This window comes from Anguilla anguilla, chromosome 1 (genome assembly GCF_013347855.1).
Source record: "Anguilla anguilla isolate fAngAng1 chromosome 1, fAngAng1.pri, whole genome shotgun sequence".
NCBI classification, from domain to species: domain Eukaryota; kingdom Metazoa; phylum Chordata; class Actinopteri; order Anguilliformes; family Anguillidae; genus Anguilla; species Anguilla anguilla.
Genome location: NC_049201.1, coordinates 49,399,546 through 49,418,451, shown reverse-complemented (window position 1 = coordinate 49,418,451; position 18,906 = coordinate 49,399,546). Strand labels below are relative to the sequence as shown.

Sequence of the window (18,906 nt, the reverse complement as noted above, 5' to 3'; positions counted from 1 at the left end):
AGCCATTCACAATACCTTCCTCACATATGACTGCAGACTTCATTGCAAAATTTGAATGGGTGCTTTTGCCAGTCAATCGTCTGATTGCAACCTACAATCAGACAATTGAATGGCAACAGTGTTACACAAGAAAATGTTCATGGGAGCTTGTGTAACATTTCTCATCTGGAAATAAAAGATTAAAACTGGTGAGCTGGGCTATGATGAGTGTAACTTCCTTTCGTGTGTGTTTTGCACTTTGAGGAGGACAGCTACTTCTGCATAGCGAGTTTGGTCACAAGGAGCTATCTTGAAATTCAGTCCCATTGAGTTTTTAGTATAACCGGAAGAAAACTAAAACAAGGGACAGAGCAACTTCAAGGTGAGCTGGATTTTTTGAGGTGAAGAAAGAGGGTTAAATGAGCGTCAAATGTACAAAATATAAAATGATAAATAAGCCTAATCTATCAACATATTTTACGTAATCTTTGCATTTTACCTATGTGCACATTATCCATTGACTATCCTCAAAGTTCAATGTGTTCAGTAAGCGGATGTATGCCTGCCTATGTGCTGTGCTAGGCTAAACATCATGTCAGTGGCTACAGGAGTTCATAAAATTTTGCTGAAGTTCTTTCCGTGCTAGTTATGCTGATAGTGACAATGCCTTCGCATTCTGCTTTTAATTGTAAGATACTACTAACCGGATACAAATGTTAATTTATTTAGGTGAATGTGCAATTTCTTAGCACATATTTCATGATAAATGAGCAGCACCCATAGGACTCCATGGAACTGTTATATGGTAGCTGTCTCCAATTCTTGTATATCTCGATGTCTGCCCTCCAAAACTCTGACCATGGACTTTGAACAATCAAATATTTTGATCCACACTTTTTCCAAGTTAATATTTGTCTCCTCATTTCCCACTCTTTATCTGCTCAGGAGGTTCAGCCAATCAAAAATGTTAGAAAAGAACTTCAAAATGAATAATGTAATTTAACTTAGTTCTGATTGGTTGATTGGACAACACAAAACAACACAAAAAAAAGGAGACAGACCAGAATCTGCTCTCACGCTACAGTATATTTGCCATAGCCTGCCTGTCATTTGAAAGATAGTAACCCACAGTAAAAAAATTAAATAAATAAAACTAGGAGAGGCTTGTTCAGCTGCATGTTTATCTAAGTTATCTGCATGAGATTAACCCTTGTGTTGTCTTTGGGTCAAGTTTCTATTGTCCATTTTAACTATTTATGAAGCAATCATAATGAAAAGTGATCAGCAAATGTTGTCTTACACATTATCACAAGTTTGACTCTTCTTTTTTGAATTTTTTTAGAATTCATTTAACAAAAATTATACCACCCAATTTTGAGTTAAATAAGCACAATTTATAAATTGGTTTCTGTTTAGTATATACCAGTGGAAAACACATTGAGAGATTATCACAGACTGGTATATGTCAAAGCCTACCCAGGATACTTGTTTTGAAACATTTATAATTTTGTAATGGTGGCGCATAATGACATGTGCTGTGTTTCTGGTCAAAACTGACCGATGAAATTTTATTGAGAAAAACTGTCGTATCATCAGCAGTAACACTAGATGGCCAAAAGTATGTGGACACCTGACATCCTGCACATCATATTTCACAGATTTTTTGTCTTTCAGACATCAGAACGCACACACTAGACGATTTGGCCAAGAAGGAGCATCACACACTGAACGTTTATACTCATGCCCATGAGTCTTGACTCTCAGAACCTGGGATCTCACAGAAACTCACTTTGCATAAAAACAAACATTTCACTTCCCAGTCAGGTTGGCTCTCACTAGCTTTTGTGAGTTTCTGTTCGAATTCCATCACCATTCCCCTCATACTGCAGGATAATCTGGGCAGATAATAATTTGGACCCGCCCCAAATCGGCAACGTCCTGGCGATTGTCTCGAGGGGTGAATTGGCCCCAAAAGCAGCTTGTTTATCCTGTAGTATGCACCAAGCGTAATAAATTATTTGTGATTCATCTTACAAATGGAGACCACACTTTATTGGTCTCTGTGATTTTGCTATGATTCTCACCTCTTCTATGAACCTCAAGCCCACGGGTCACATTTTATTTGTAAACATCAATTCAACCTCAATACAGATTATGGGATAACATGAACAGTCCCATTTGTGTGGGTGTTTGGGTGTGCGGTTGTTTTCCATCAGCTGGATGAACTCTGCTGGATGTCTTACTCACTCGTTTCCGACGGCCTAAAACATTTCCCCAGAAACACCACAGATGTACAACATTTGAATAAACAATTAATATGTAATGAAAATAGTGATCATTACTTTTATACGTTCAGAGACATTACTATGTATTCAGTTGACTTTCCAAACATTCACACAATTAACAAGGGTGGATGCTTCTAAAGATCAGGCATAAATCAAGGCACAAGCAAGATGGAGACACAGGTATAGGTATTGAAGAGACATTGAGAGAATATTTCCAACAAGAATCATACCATTTAAACTCCCCAAGCAAGAAATCAAACAGTACAGATTACACAGTCACAATAATTAAGGCTGGGCGTTTGTCATAGAAACTATTGGCTAAATTCATGAAGCAGTCAAGGCAAATTTGTCAAACTGAAAAAGAAGTAGAAATCACACTGTGATGTTCTGTGCAAGGACCCAAACGCAGACCAGGGAAATCCGAAAAACGTTGTCTTTATTCAGTCCGAGGTTCGAAGCCAGGTAATCAGAGAAAGGACGGTGCAAAATCGAGTTCCCAAAAGAATTGTGGTAAACGGGCAAAAAATCAAAAACCAGGAGATCAGATCGGCGAAGGTACAAAGGGACAGGCAAAAGAGAAGTCAAAACAAAGCGAAGGTCAAACCAGAAAGCAAACAAACCAAAAGGGGCAGGCAAACTCAAAGTCGTTCAGAAAGGGTGTCTCAGGAATCTCGATAATCAAAGGCTTACTAAACATCGGCACAGTGAATTCGATCAACATTTTGACCAGGAGCTGGTGGAAAAGACTGACATTTATACACTGGGGAAGGTAACAATCAAGGAGGGGTTAAGTGAGTGAGGGCGGAATAACAAACAACATCCAGGTGAAGAACATTAGGATAACTAATTAAAAGGCAGGGGACTGACAAAACGCGGACTGGAATCACATAGACAACAATGATAATAGACGGCCTGGGTTTAGCAGGTAAAAGCGCGTGCAGAGAGAGAGAGGTGCAGTCAGAGCAAGAGACAGGTGCAGGCAATTGCAGAACTCAGCGTTAGAGCAGGCTAGAAAGAAAAGGGGCGGAGCTACAGCGCAGCATGGAAAAGGGGAGAATGGTTAATGTATTAGTATAGTGATCTAAACTATCAAAAACCCAAAACTAGTGTGTGTTAGTCCATTAGTAATATTCACATGTTAGTATATTAATGAGGTTAGTACTTTACAATCTATAAGTTAGTAAGGATTAGTAGAAATTAGTAAAACTAGATATAAGCAGGAAGTAAGTAAAAACGAGACTGGAAGGAAGGGGGGGAAACCACGAAAACCCGGAACCACCCGAATAGTGAAATCACACAAATACAGGGGAGTGAAGCAGCTCAGGGAACACAGACACAGAGACAGTACTGGGGATACAAGTGACCGGGAGATACAGACTACAACATCACACAATTTTCAAAAACAAAGAATTTGTTAAATTGGCCAATAGAACTCACAAGCAGAAGTGTGAAACCAGTAGCACTGTACAATGCAAGTGGCTGCAAGGGGTTACAAAAACTGTCTTGCCAGAGGTTTTGCACCTGCAACACCTCATGCTTTACCTACACATGTATAGTGGCCACGGCTGTATGTCTTCTGATAATAATTGAAAGTGAACTGACTTAGAACATGCTCATCCAGTATGCTGTAGCTAAATGTGCTGGGCAGAAACAAAACAAAAAAAAGGATACAATAATCAAAACAACGACGTCTCCACCCAAACAGATATTTTTCAGGATATCATAAGCTACAGTGTGTGGACTCCTTATCATATAGTTCAAATAAAATGCAACGCACACACAAAATAGAAAACATCTAATGCAAATATTGGGAAATAATATTTACATTGGACAGTTCAGGGTAAAGTTCAGATTCAAGTTCCTATTTAATTGAGCAGGAGTCTCTTCTGACATCAAAATACATGACGAATTCCATCGGTTGACACACTGCTTTTCATTGGGTTACTGAATACATAACTTGTTGTATAATCGTGAACATCTCTTTCTCATAGTAGTCTTTAATCAGTGTCCTGGAAAATATTTGATCTACAAAGCATAAATTGAAGGAAAATTAAGGTAGATTCTAATGCAGAGTTTTTCTTATTGCAAGGCTACCCATTTTCATTTGCAATTTGGTATGCAGTTATAAAAAAATCTGAAATAGGGGGTAGTACAAAAAGGTTGCATGTTGCAGGGAAATTGCATGTTTTTCACAGAAGAGACCTCAACCTTAAGGTAGGCTGGAATTATAACTGTGTTAACCAGAAGATTTGTTCCCTTATGATATTTAGAACATTTCATTAAACAAATTCATACACAGGTTTGAAAGTGAAGATCATTGTTCTTCTGTTCTAGGATGAAGGGAGTAACAGTAATTCTTCTGACTGCAGTCCTTGCGTTGGGACGATGTGAGCACCACGAACATACACTAGGTAACCATCAGTGAGGGGAGGGGAAATATTTAATTTTCCTGTCCTGGGGCCTCATTTATAAAATGGACAATCAATTTTGATCTTAAGTATGACTTACGCAGAAAACCACATACAAGTAGTTATTTATAAAACCTTACTTTGACGTGGAAATGATCTTATCTCTAAGCAAAGTCTAGACTTGACGTAAGTGGTTTTCCTGCTGGTTATGTAGGGGTATTGCAGTTTGGGACGCATATGCGTCCAAGCCTGTGGTGAACTTTGCATTAGCTTTTTGCTGCCCCACCTGCAGCGGCGACACACTCCCAAGCTACCTGTTTGGCTTTGTTTGTCAACCCACTATTTAGTCCGCCGAATAATACGTGTTGCCTGTCTTCAATCTCCTCTACCATTGCCGTGATCTCGTCTTCCAAAAAGTTTGCTTTTCTCTTTTGGTTCATGGTTATTCCTGACTAAACCCTCATTTGTGCTAGCATTATGTAAGAGCAAATCGCTGATTGTAAGGCATGTTCACGTGCCGTCAATTTTAAATTAATTTGAGATCTATAGATCACAGGTGCGTAAGTTTAGGGCTTCTTAGAACCTGCATAAGCAAGGTTATTTATGCTCAGTATCTTTTAGGAATCGAACGTAAGCACACCGTCGGAAATTATTTTAAGACTAAGTTCAAGTATAAATCTATGAACATTTTTTATAAACGAGGCCCCTGATTGGCACTAAGAAAAGCTCAAACAAGCACATTTTGAGCCGGTGTTTTTAATGACAGTTGCAAATAAAAAATGTTTTCTAAATGTAAGGAATTTTTGCATTGTTGGCTATGTAACTGTTATTGTTAATAGCTACACTTTATGAATTTTCTTTGCTTTAACTTCCTGGTCGACACTGCACTTTAAAAAAGTCTGCATTATATTCAATGCATTGATAGACTGTATTATTGCCAATGTATTACATTTAGGAAGGTATTAATTGTGAAATGTGGACTAGGGGCTTTCTCTTACACAACTCGGACATATTACTCTTACATATTTCAGGGTTAAACAAAGCAGAATGACAGGCAGCAATGTACCGAAAGGCACAAAATTTTGTTGGCTCTGGCTGTCACAGTCTTTGATTATTCCTATAGAGAATGTGGCCTTGAAAGGAAAGGCTGTTCAATCTTCAACATATGGCAGTGCTTATGCTAGGAGGGCTATTGATGGAAACCGCGATGGTGACTACTATCATGGATCCTGTAGCCATACTGAGGGTGAAACTAACCCCTGGTGGAGAGTGGACCTACTGGGTGTGCACAGAGTATCCTCAGTGATCATCTCTAACAGAGGGGACGGCTTCTCTGAGCGACTCAATGATGCTGAGATTCACATTGGGAACTCCCTGGAGAACAATGGCAATGACAACCCAACGTATGTCGTTCTCGTTCTTCCCACCACTTTTGGTCATAAAAGATCATTTGTTGGCCATTACAGGACTGAATGATTTGTCTCCCTCCTCAATCTCCATTTCAGGTGTGCTGTGATCTCAACCATTCCACCATGGGAACCCGTCAGTTTTAATTGCAGTGGGATGGTAGGTCGCTACATCAACGTTCTTCTCCGAGGATACACCCAATTCCTGACTCTGTGTGAAGTGGAAGTCTATGCGAGTCCTGCAGGTATGGACCAGAACATAATATCAGGGCAAAATTACACTGTGGCAGTCGGTCCGCCTGAGAGGCGGATTGGTCTCGGCTGTGCCGGCTGGTGGAGAGAGCACACACACCTGGGCTGCGTTGGCTAATCAGCCCAGGTGTTTAAAGCTGTTCTGCTCTCCACAGTTCGGGGCCGAGACCGGGAGCTAACACCGAGAGCGCAATTATGATTTTCGTTTAGTTTTATTTTAAGCACTAAAGACTGAAAAGGAAGTAATCCTCAGCTGGGATGCTGGAGGAGCTGGACCTGGCCGGGAAGGCGGGTCAGATACAGAGCAGGCGAACTGAAAAGTTGCTGCTCTGTTTTACTTTCTTTTGTCTTTGTTATTTTAGCTTGTTGTTTTAACTAATTGTTTTTGCCCGTAAGAGGAACCCGTAAGGCAGGGCAGGGTGAAGTGGTCCGTTTATTTTATTTCGTGTTTGCGTGTGTGCATTCTCTCTCTCCGTGCGAGTATTGGTGTTCCCGAGTATTGTCGCATCTCCCTGCCCGGTGTGTCACGCCTGACGTGTGACAGTTGGTGCCGAAACCTGGGAGGGAGCGGTTTCGGCATAAGCTGAATTAGCCTTCGGCTGAATTCTTGCGTGGAAGGTGTGTGGCAGTCAGTCCGCGGATTGGCGGATTGGTCACGGCTGTGCCAGCTGGTGGCGCCCCTTGCTCCCGGTTTCGGCCCCGAACTGTGGAGAGCAGCGCACCTTTAAGCACCTGGGCTGATTAGCCAACGCAGCCCAGGTGCGTGTGATCCACTGATTTTATGCTCATATGTCTGGATGTACAATATTTGAAAAAAAAACAAAAAAAAAACGTGGAGTCAAAACATCCCTTTTAATTTACAGTGAATTCATTACATTTTTTTTAGAAGACATCGGAATAGCTTCCACCTTGGGACCCAGTATAACACAAAAAGGTAAATGCATCTTCTTCTGAAAATAATTGGCTTTGGGAATATTCTATCACAGTATGTTTGATATTGGTAAAGAATGATGATTATTGTTATTAATCACTGTTTATTAATTATTCTTTATTTATTTCTGCCTTTTGCTCCCAGTTAAATACCCAATTCTATTTATTTGCCCATCTCCTACAAAAGGGCATGCGGCAGTACCACTACTTTTCAGTCCACTGCCCACCAACTGAAACCCTCAGTCCTTGCACTGAAAGAGTACACTTCATGCATGGCAATTACCCAACTACCTACAGATATAACTCTTGATTGGCAGCCTGGAATTCAAGTGATAACCTCAGGAAGAATCAAAACAGCAATCCACGGCAGCATTGTTGTGTGTTCTATATCTGATTGTATGATTTAGTTTCTAAGAACTACCTGTTATGACAAAAACCAATCAAATACAGTTTAAACACTTAAAACTATCCTTTGTGCATTAATCCACCACTTTATCTTGATGTCAGCTTTTCTTGCCGTTGTGACATATGCTCAAAACATGCAGCAAATTAAAATATGCTTTTTATAAGGTTTTTGAGCTGCTATGACATCACACTTTCTTCTTCCTTAAGGGAATGTTGCTTTGCGGAAAAAGGCGCGTCAGTCATCATCCATCTCTCGGGGCCAGGCTAGCAAGGCCGTTGATGGAAAACGCAACACTTGGTTCCAAATGGGATCTTGCACTCAGACCCGCACTGAAGCTGACCCCTGGTGGAGAGTGGACCTGGAGAAAGCCTATAATGTCACCTCTGTAACCATCACCAGCAGAGATGACTGCTGCGCAGAGATGATTGATGGAGCTGAGCTCCGAATTGGAGATTCCTTGGAAAACAACGGCAACAACAATCCAATGTAAGGCAGTGGACCGCACCCCTACTTTACAGCTTTGTCTCAAAAATCCTAGTAATTTAGGCCGCTGAATGTTGCAAACACATCCAGAATCCAGAAAACACAATGGGCTGTTTTCTTAAAAATTCACTTTGCAATTGTACATTTACTAAATTCTGAAAATATTATTATTTGAAGTGCTCAAGCATAAATTATAGTAACCTGGACCGAAGTGCCCTTCTTGCTAATTTGCATGTCATGATTGGTGAAAAGACACCAGTTTTACAAGTATGTACATAAAACTCTCAGCGCAGAATGTAGCCTGATGAGACTACAGTATGTTAGTGTGTGTACACAGTCTACTCGTGTTATTTTAAGACTACAGCCAATTATGCAGTCATCAAATGGGAATGCCTATTAATCACATTTTGTATATTGGGCCCTTAGTCTATTGTATTGCAGTGACAGAGCAGGTCCTGATCCGGTACATTTAAATATGATTGTATATTTTTCAGGTGATTTCTCATGTGAAATATTTCTGCATAAACATCCTTCTAAAGAAAGTACACAATAAGCATGTCACTATCCATTATAAAGATCAAGGCTTGCATCCCTGCTAAAGCAGAAATGGGAACCCCACTTTCTTTTATCCCTCAGATCTTAGCTCTTGACAAGATAGTATTGGCTCTCTTTTGACCCCAATTTTAAGCTGGCTGTTTTTACTGATGCCATGAAGTCATTTGCATAGTCTAAGACCAACAGTTGTCCTATCCGCTCAATTTCCTTTTCATCTTAATAAAAACAAATATTTTCAACCTTTTTTTAAGTAATGCTAAAACTTTTCTTTTTAATAATAGCAGTTGGGGATGTTTTATTCACATTGCCTAAAATCTGCAATTCCTCCCACAGATGTACTGTGATTTCCTCTTTTCCTGCATGGGAGACCTTGACCTTTCAGTGTCATGGGATGATGGGACGTTACGTCAACATCTTCCTCCCTGGCTGCGATAAATACCTGACTCTGTGTGAAGTGGAAGTCCATGCAGAACCTGATCCTGGTTCGTACAGAGAAGGACATATCAAAATATTACATGACAAGAACAGTAGATTCCAGTAGCCTGTTAACTTCAAAAAAGAATGAAACCAAGAGTAAACATCATCAGATAGTAATTACACGAACCAATCAATGTTCCTATGCACCAACAAAATTTTCTTGACTTGTACCAGTGTCTCACTGTCAAGCATAGCTGACCTACGGGTGAAGTTTCTTGTTGTGCTTTATGTCTACAGTAAGATAACTTTTAAACCTGTATATCTTTCTCTTCACAAAATCAATCTCCCTGCCAGAAGTCAAGACAGACTCTCCACCATTGGGTAAGTACAGCATCGACGCTTTTGGTTTTTTTATTTTTGTATTTATCAAAGGAAATTATTGTTCTTTCCATATACTGATTACTCACATACATTCTTCAGATCAATATACTATCCATGGTATTACCACAATAATGTAAACTATGCTTAGTTCTTGATGTTACATTATGAGAGCGCATGTGGTGTTGAACAGTCAGATGCTTGCAGACACTTTCTGAAGGAGCTCTTTCAAGAACATTACACGCAATTCATCTCTGCAAGTGTAAATCATATGAACATGATCATATGAACTGTTAATATAATTACAGTCTATCTCTGCATTTTTTGGAACATCTGAGGAGTGAAATAACAATTACGTAAAATTCATGTTTTTTGCTTTTGACAGTTACTGAACCAGACTCATCAGAAGAATTTGAAGAAATCCTGTCATTCGCCTTTGACTTCATGCAATCCATTCAACAATTATTTGGCACAATATGTAATTGCATGTTTACATTTTTGACATTTATCAAAAAAAATTATTAAATGTGATTTACTCTTAAATGTGAAATCAGGCATTTAGGAATTTTTTACTCTTGCCTTGTGGCAAGAATGCAGTTATTGTTAATTTCATATTCAAATTATACGTACACAATAGGGATGAGTCAGAATATTCAAATAGTTATGAATGTGTACTCTGTTAAATTACCTGACAATCATCAATTTAATTTAATCATCTATTTTATTTCTTATTGTAAATTGAACTGTACATCCCTTTTTAATATTGAAAGTGTTAAGAAAAACAAACACCTGGTCTTAAAGGAATAGTTCACCTATGGGAGCTTTTTTACATTTATTTCAGTTCTCCATTGGCCCAGACAAATTTTGCGTGAATTTTCTCAGGGGCATTTGTGGGTTTGAGGTCTAAGTTAGAGGTGGGCAACAAGGGCCTTATCTGTTTCTGTCACCCGCCTGCCCAGACCATGTCTAAGGCGTATGGCACAGGTCATCCTCCAGCAGGTTACTAATTTCAGGACTTTCCCATGCAGTGCGTGGATGTTTCACTGTCTATTCAAAAGGCAATCAACGGTTTCCGTGGATCAAATGCTGTCAAATTTGACTTTGATTTAAATCCCAGAAGCAGGAAAGTTGCATACTTTGCATTTATTGTTCATCGTTCTTTCTTATAAATGTAACTCCTGTGTTTCTTTCCTTTTTTAATTGTTTATGGTAGTTCTTTACTGCATCGTGGTATTTCTTTCATTCTCACACTCGTCTGTAATGAGAAGAATGACAATAAATGCAACTCTTTTCATTTCAGTTGACTGTAGTTAAAATGTTAGCAACATTACTGGCATAAATTATGGATAGACTGTCTTTATAAACAGAGTTTGATGAATAATGTGATATTTTGCAATAGTCTCTCTTTTTTGCATAATAAATGTAACAAGTCATCCTGCTTTAGCGTTTATCATAATAAATTCATATTTATTATTGCTCTTTTCCCCAGCATTCGCTGAAGAGGATGAAGTCACACGAGACAGACAATGTACTGTGAGTAGGACAGTTCAAGGTAGGACAGCTCAACTCAACTCGTATATTGGGCTTATAAGATGTTTTGCCATATCACAGTGTCTTAACTTTGAATGAGTAAGATAAGTGAAATACAAGAGATTCTTCAGGTTGAGTTCTGTTAGTAGAACAAGGGGACATAGATGGAAATTAACAAAAGGTAGATTCCATACAGACATTAGGATTTTTTTCAGAGAGAGTAGTCAATGTTGTGACGGTCCGGGTAGGGGGGACCCAAACGCAGAGGGAAAAAAAACACAAACTCAAAAGGGAAAATTAAGAAAGACTTTACTAACACAAGGTGAACAAACAAGGAACAGACAAAGCCACAATGGGCTAAAACACAAACTCAAAAAATAATCTAATGAAACAGAAAACAGGAACTCAAAAACACAGACAGGGCAGAACACGGGAAGGCAGAGCACAAGGGAAGGTCAAAAACACAAGTCAGGAACAAAATACAGGCAGGTGAAACAAACTCAAAAAATAATCTAATGAAACAGAAAACAACAAGAACTCAAAAACACAGGCGGGGCAGAACACGGGAAGGCAGAGCACAAGGGAACAAGCAGGTACATACAGTTTGCAACATCGGAAACAAACACATAAAAGAAACACCAGAAAATACATACGGGTCAGGAACAAAACACAAACGGGTAACAAACGCAGGCAGGTACAATGGGTTTGCAAACAGAGATTGGAAACAAACACAAGCAGGCAGGTACATGTACGTCAGGTAACAAACACACAGTCAGGCACAAAATACAAGCAGGTACAAACGGTTTGCAACATCGGAAACAAACACAAGGAACCAGCACCCGAGTCAAGGGAACAGAGAACTTAAATAGACAGGGGTAACAAGACAGGTGAACTCAAAAAGCAATCAAACCAAAAGGAGGGGATAAGATACAGGTGGGAACAATGATGGGATAACGAGACAACCAATAAAACAATTAACAGGGGGGAACAGGACACAAAACAGAAGTGCCACCATCTGGCGGCCCAACAGGGAAAACGCAGACAGGAACACCGAAACATGACAAATGTGTGGAATACCCTGCCAGGTGACGTAGTAGAGGCAGAAACTCTAGGGATTTTCAAGACTAGGCTTGATACAGTGTATACTGAAAGGGTGACTTTTTTACTTTGAAGAAAATTAAATAACTAAAGACTAAACCAAATGGGCTGTTTTATTCTCTGCTTGTGGCAGTACATTATACGGTCTGGTTATGGACTTGATAGCCCCACGGAAGCCCTCTGAAGTGCCTTATTTGGAAATCATTACATGTGTCAGAGATCATTTTAATCCCAAGCCCAATGGAATAGTCTAACATTTTAAGTTTCAGTCCTGTGTCAGAAGCCCTGGGGAAGCAGTCACAGCTTATGCAGCTTGCCTGAAACATCAGGTTTCTTGGCGTGAATTTGCTGCAACATTTGAAGAGCTTCTTCCAGATCAACTTGTCTGGGGCATCGGATGTGAACAGACACAGCGGCACCTTTTGGCCCCGGCTGACCTCTGATTTATACACGAAACACTACCTTTAAAAAAGAAAAAAGAAAAAAAGGAGAGCAGACAAGCCTGCCCTCCTCAATATTTTTTGCTTCATTCAAAGAGGGAGCAAGCAGAGAGGGTAACAGATAGAGCAAGGATGCTAGCTGAGAAGGTGCCATGGTAGAGATCAAGCCCCCATGGCAGGGATTCATTCATGGCTCAGGAATCAGCCACCTTACAGACTGCGCCACATCTCGCCACCATCCACCTTTTTTCAGCAAAAGTAATCAGACAATTTAAGACTTTCCTTTTGAAAATGAGAACGAGACTAGCCATAGCTAGGGAAGGAGGGTTATAGTCATGATCGATCTTGAACCTGCAGTCTGCCTGCAGAACATTCCACTGGAACAATGATGGCATGGTCTACTGAAAAAGTGGCTGCTAGCTACATGCATTTCTGAGGATTCATGTACATGCTAAGCCCTGCTTAACTGATAGATAACATTTCAGTGATGGCGTGAGCCTACAAGTATAACTTTGAATTCAAATTTGAGAGGAAAAGAAAATTTGAGGTTAAAACGATGTTAAAATGGAATGATGTTGAATTACAAAGTGATACTAGGGATAAACAAGCAAAAAAAAAAAAAAAAAAACCATTACTACAATGTGAATAATAAAATTTGGTATGACTTAATTTTTTCCATCCTTTCTTGAAGAGAACCTTGCTACTGGTGGCCAAACTACCCAATCAACGGGGTGGGACGATTCTGGTTATGCAACCAATGCCATCGACAGGAATCGCCAAGGATTGTGCACCCACACAAAAGCTGAAACAAACCCCTGGTGGAGAGTGGATCTGCTGAAATCGTACAACATTACTTCTGTGGCCGTTTCTAACCGAGAGGACTGCTGTTCTGAGAGGATCAATGGAGCTGAGATTCACGTCGGAGACTCACTGGAAAACAATGGCAATGATAATCCAGTGTATGGTGACCCACTGCCACATCCAACACACACAGACAAAACTTGTGTCAGATATATTCACGATGGGCATACCTCCATATCTTTCTACAGTTACAGTAACACCAATAATTCAACACCTGAACCACATGCCTCAATTAAATTTGCTTTTATGTTGTAGGTGTGCTGTGATTCCCTACATCCCATCAGGGCAAACCAGAACCTATCAGTGCAATGGGATGGTGGGACGCTACGTCAGCATTCTTCTCCCTGGGAAATCAAAATACCTGACTCTGTGTGAGGTGGAGGTGAACGGCAATGCGATTGGTAATGGTACTGACCCATCAAAAAAACATACGTTCAGTAAACCATATTATGCCCCATTGGGGCTTTAGCTAGAGGCCTCCAAATCCAACAAAAGAAGTCTGGTTTTATGCAAATAGAACTGAGCAGGCTTGACAAGGCAAGAATAGGATGGAATCTAGTTCTTGCACTCTGGCAAATAATGTGTGGAACATCTGAAGTGATGCAATAGTATAAGAACAGTTGCAAACCACTAACCACAACTTTAACACAGGAATGCAACCAAAATACAAAGAAATTCAAAAACCACCGAACCACACATGTGAATTTTCATAATTGTTTTTAAAGAATGGCATGAATTTTAAACATGTTCGCAAATTCAATTCAAGACTTTTACCCACCAAGGTTTTTTTTTCTCTTTCAGAATGAGCAGGTTTGTCTCACTGGTGCCTGGGCAAGAAACCCTCGAGACTGCTCTGTCGTAACCAACACACTGGAGAACTGTTCAGATAATGAAGAACTGTTTCTGGGAGAGCTGTCTCTCCATGGCTTCCAATAAAATTTTGCAACATATGAATGGCTGAGTCTTTCATATTCACCATTTGCAAGTAAAGCTGCTAGCATGTTGGTATCACACATGTATTATATATACCTATGGAAATGACGTCCTTCCCATAGTTGTTAAAGGGGAATTCCCCCACAAAACAACATTTACATCACTTAACTAGCCAAGGGCTAACTGCATAAAGGCTCTATCTTACACTCAGTGCACAGTGTCTTTGCTAGTTTTAGAATGACGCAGTTGTAATCTTCCTGTCCGCCACCCACATTGTTTGTATTGCAAATGAATTTGCGCCCATGAGGTGGGGTTGGTTGGCATATTGCTATTTTGATGAAGCTACAAGCATTAGTGCTAAGACCGTCAAAACCCTGGTCTTAAGTCATGTCCCAGTTGTTTCATTGTTTTTTTAAGAATGCAATATTACGATAGAAATGTGCGACTACACAATCCGCATACAACTCTCCCGTCTGTTACACGCACACAAGCATTCATAAAAATATCTAGATTATAATGTGAAATATTGCAATTGTGTATATCAAATATGCACTATAAGAAATACAACATGTCATAATGATAAGTCATAACATTGGTCTGAATTAGATAATTGCCGTAATGATTAATAAAGTTGCCTAATTATTCGCTTTATTATACTATACACATCGGTATTTTTTTCATCTCCAATCCAGCCCAAATTTTAAATGCCTAATTTGCAATGTTTGAAACTCATGGTTTCATCTCTATGAACTGTTTTACAGTACCAATTTTTTTGCCACTACGGTTTCTTATTTTGTAACAACTGAGGTGGAAAAACAAGCTTAGAGGTTCCTCACCTTCTTTGCATTTTGGAACTCAATGACACAGGCCTACAGCTCAGTGATGTGAAGTGCTGCTTCAGACAGACAAGTTTCTGTTTCCTGGGATACATTATCACTGCTGATACTCTTCCTGACAAGGAACACACCGAGGCCATCCTGAACGCACCTGTATCTGCTCCTATGCTGCACTCATTCTTGGGATTACTGTCCTGGTACTACAAGTTCCTCCCAGTAGGTGAGCCAATACACGCATGTGTCATTCGAGAAACAGACTTTGAATGGACAGACCGTGCACAAGAAAGTTTCATGGAGGTGAAACGTCTACTGGTCGTGGGCCCTGTACTCACTCTGTTCGACCCTGCCTTGCCTAGAGTTACATCCACTGATGCTTCTGATTATGGATTAGTAGCTGTTTTCACACAGATACACCCAGATAGTACAGAAGGAACAGTGGCTTTTTCATTGAGGACTCTGTGTCCCACGGAGTGCTAATACTCAAATGTTTGGGCCATGAAGAAGTGGTGCACACATCTGTGGGGTTGTCACTTCACACATCAAGCCCTGACTACTTTGCTGACCACCAGAGGACTTGGTAATGTTGGCATGTTGGTCAGCCGGTCATGTGATTTACCACCCTGGTTCTGAAAACTACTTACTACTTAATTATGATGTGATCTATTGTCCTGGTTTGGAAACCTATAGCCTGTCTCGCTTGCTCCTGCTTGCTCATCATGACCCTGCCATGGATATGGAGACTGAGATGGTGTTGCTAATTTCCAATACTGTAAGTACTCTCTCCTACTGACTTTCAGACTGCTTGCTCTGCCTGCATTGTTGGCTCATTTGTGACAGCCAAATGGGACTGTCATTATATGATCACCCACACTGACCACTACAGTAAGTGGTGTGACATTGCTTATACCCCTACTATCACTACTGAGGCTGCTATTACTTTTCTTAAGTGAGTTTTCTGCCGACACAGTGATTGTTTGTCTCTTTCCTCTGATAAAGGACCACAATTCTGTTCACCTGCCTTTGTCACAGTCCTAACACCATCAACCACTGTGTTGCTCTGTCTACTTTCCATTATCTAATGGAGCTATTGAGCGAACCAAGTGTTAAAAGAATGTGTCCAAACCGTGATTGCTCAGGGTACCCCCTGGAAAGCTGCTGTCACTCACTTCCTACACATCTACCATCCTACAACCCATGCTAAAACTGGTGTATGACCATTTCAAATGCTCCATGTTCACAAGATGCGCACCAGTCTAAATGTGCTACCCCAGATCCCTGCTTCATCCACTACCGGAGCTGGTGCACACGCACGAGTGCACAATCAACAGGCGAGAATGAAACGCTACGTGGATGTGAAACATGGTGCGTGTGCTCCTTCTTTCTGAGGGGGAGAGTGTGTACGTGTCAAAACACCTCTTTGTGCACCCAAAGGACATCCCAAGTATGGAAAGACTGTCACCGCACAGAAGAAAGTGGAACCAAGTGTGTATGTCCAGAGACAGTTGCTTCTCCCAAAGCAAAAGTCAGACCTAGCTGGCTAAAAGACTATGTAACAGACAAAGTCAGTCATGGACTGTGAATTATTGCTCTCATTCACGTGAGTTATTCCAAATGCATAATTTTCTCTATTACACTTGTTGCTATACATCACTCGTGATATTGATTGAGCTGAATAACAGTGAATAATAGCTGATGCTGTCATTGGTTATGCTTGCCTTGCTATAGTACTGAATACCAAAGGTATTGTTGCTATACTGTTATACGGGTTACATTATGTTATTACATAAAGTTGATACTGAGGCTACAGCATAGGCCTTCTGCTATTGCTGATCTACTGGAAGTAGAATTCTTTCATGTAAGATTATTATGGGATGGAGCGTAGCACAGTGGGTAAGGAACTGGGCTCGTAACCGAAAGGTCACAGGTTCGATTCCCAGGTAAGGACACTGCCGTTGTACCCTTGAGCAAGGTACTTAACCGGAATTGCTTCAGTATATATCCAGCTGTATAAATGGATACAATGTAAATGCTATGTAAAAAGTTGTGTAAGTCGCTCTGGATAAGAGCGTCTGCTAAATGCCTGTAATGTAATGTGTCCAATAGTATCCACTAGATCAGTGGTCTCCAACTCTGGTCCTGGAGAGCTAAAGGGTCTGCTGGTTTTTGTTTTCACTTTAAAATCAGCACCCAATTGAGACCCAAGACACCAGGTGAGTTGAGTTAACTGTGTAATCAACTGCTCTAATTGATTCATGAAGTGCAGAGTCACCATGAAACCCAGCAGACCCTGTAGCTCTCCAGGACCAGAGTTGGAGACCACTGCACTAGATGTTGCACTCTAGTGTGCTGAATGTCATGTGTTGCATACTGTTTCCTGTGGCACTTCCTGCAGAGATATACACTCCTGGGCAAAAAAAATGGGCCATGCCCAAAATGGCAAAAAAATTAAGCTTTTAATGGTCGTAACAACAAGTCATTGGTCAGAAAATTAGCAAGAATTAAACAGATGCACTCCTGTGAGAATCACAATCAGGGACTCTCCCAAAGCAGTAAAACATCAACACACTCAAAGAACTAAGTCGTCATTCAAGGGTATTCATTTTCCAGAAATATTTCATAACTATAAAGATCTTTAGGTAAATGGTTAAATTAGAAAAAAATGAAAAATAAAGCACTCACCAGGAAATTTTACAAAGTGTGGTCAAAGGGCTGATGGTAGCAGAGATGACAACAGTATTTGAAAGACAGGCCCACCCACTAAGCAAGAGTTAACTAATAAAATTTCTTCTGCCTCAGGGATAGAACTGCCTTCAGAACATGTTTGATTCTGAATTTGGCCAATGTGTGGATATTTTTTAAAACTACATAAGAAAAAAATTACTCCTAAAAATCATTCCTATGTGAGAGCTCATCTATCAGAAGTAATAACTCCTCTGAACTCAATATTGAATGTGTTTCAATATGCATGTGTGCATCTGTCTTAGAGTGACTGTAATACTGTTGTTCACAAAAAGGTGTCTTTGTGCCTGATAACCTGAAGAAGCTCACAGTCACTGAATTTGAAGTGATGCGTCTTTAGTTTTTTAATGGATTTGAAGAAGGTAAGACTCATTACAAGATGCCACAGGAGCCTCTTTCCAATCAGGAGTGCACCCTCTCTTGCGTAACTTCGGCACCAGCTAATGGTGTAGCGATACGCACGCTCACGCACACACACACACACACACACACAGGGTTCCGTTGCTGATAATGGCATTTTAAGTTTCAAGGTCGAGAGCCGCAGAGGTGTTCTGATTGGACGCCGATGCTCAGGGAAACACAATACTGTTTCTACGCCTCTGTAAGGTGAACTCTGACCCCAACCAACTGAACATCGGTGATTAAATTCTCCAGCTGACCCTTTCTGCATAAGGACATGTGGCTGTGGAAGATTCAATGTCTGTCTGTGTATTCTGTACCTGTTTTGCACTCACTCTCTCCATCAGTCAGGGAGGGCTTTGGTCATTGTATTGGTTTCAGTTGAACTGCAGGGTAATATTGTTAGGAGACAGACACATTACTGCTTTGCTATGATTGTGTTGTCTGCATATTTATAGAGCTTATACTGCTTATGGATATTCTGTTTTGAGCAATTAATTTCATGCCCAGGTTTGTGTTTAGCGTATTTTCTGAATTTGTAGTATGTTCGTAGTACTTTCCAAATGCCAGC

The 18,906-nt window shown here is 40.3% G+C and overlaps 1 protein-coding gene across 5 annotated transcripts; it reads left to right on the top strand.

The window, feature by feature from the left end:
- Positions 1 to 4,139: 4,139 nt before the first annotated feature.
- LOC118226149 lies at positions 4,140 to 14,382 on the top strand. Of its 5 annotated transcripts, none has more exons than XM_035415556.1 (13): positions 4,140 to 4,319; positions 4,599 to 4,675; positions 5,796 to 6,075; positions 6,178 to 6,323; positions 7,217 to 7,264; positions 7,873 to 8,152; positions 9,038 to 9,186; positions 9,464 to 9,502; positions 9,885 to 9,977; positions 10,989 to 11,051; positions 13,259 to 13,526; positions 13,684 to 13,835; positions 14,230 to 14,382. In XM_035415556.1, the coding sequence occupies exons 2-13, from the start codon at positions 4,600 to 4,602 to the stop codon at positions 14,232 to 14,234; spliced, it is 1,599 nt and encodes a 532-aa protein (XP_035271447.1). In that variant the 5' UTR covers positions 4,140 to 4,319; position 4,599; the 3' UTR covers positions 14,235 to 14,382. The 5 variants fall into 5 exon arrangements, with proteins under 5 accessions (XP_035271447.1, XP_035271422.1, XP_035271438.1 ...); XM_035415531.1 differs by lacking the exon at positions 4,140 to 4,319 and adding an exon at positions 4,326 to 4,478 and having other exon boundaries at positions 7,220 to 7,264; XM_035415547.1 differs by lacking the exon at positions 4,140 to 4,319 and adding an exon at positions 4,326 to 4,478 and having other exon boundaries at positions 9,476 to 9,502.
- Positions 14,383 to 18,906: the final 4,524 nt, after the last annotated feature.

What these genes read in the sequence shown, in the direction of transcription:
- LOC118226149 (XM_035415520.1), top strand. Translation starts at nt 4,429, where the DNA reads ATGTTGCAGGGAAATTGCATGTTTTTCACAGAAGAGACCTCAACCTTA. An exon ending in ACCCAGTATAACACAAAAAG is followed by an intron (nt 7,265 to 7,872) that starts GTAAATGCATCT and finishes TTCTTCCTTAAG; the next exon opens with GGAATGTTGCTTTGCGGAAA. An exon ending in AACGGCAACAACAATCCAAT is followed by an intron (nt 8,153 to 9,037) that starts GTAAGGCAGTGG and finishes TTCCTCCCACAG; the next exon opens with ATGTACTGTGATTTCCTCTT.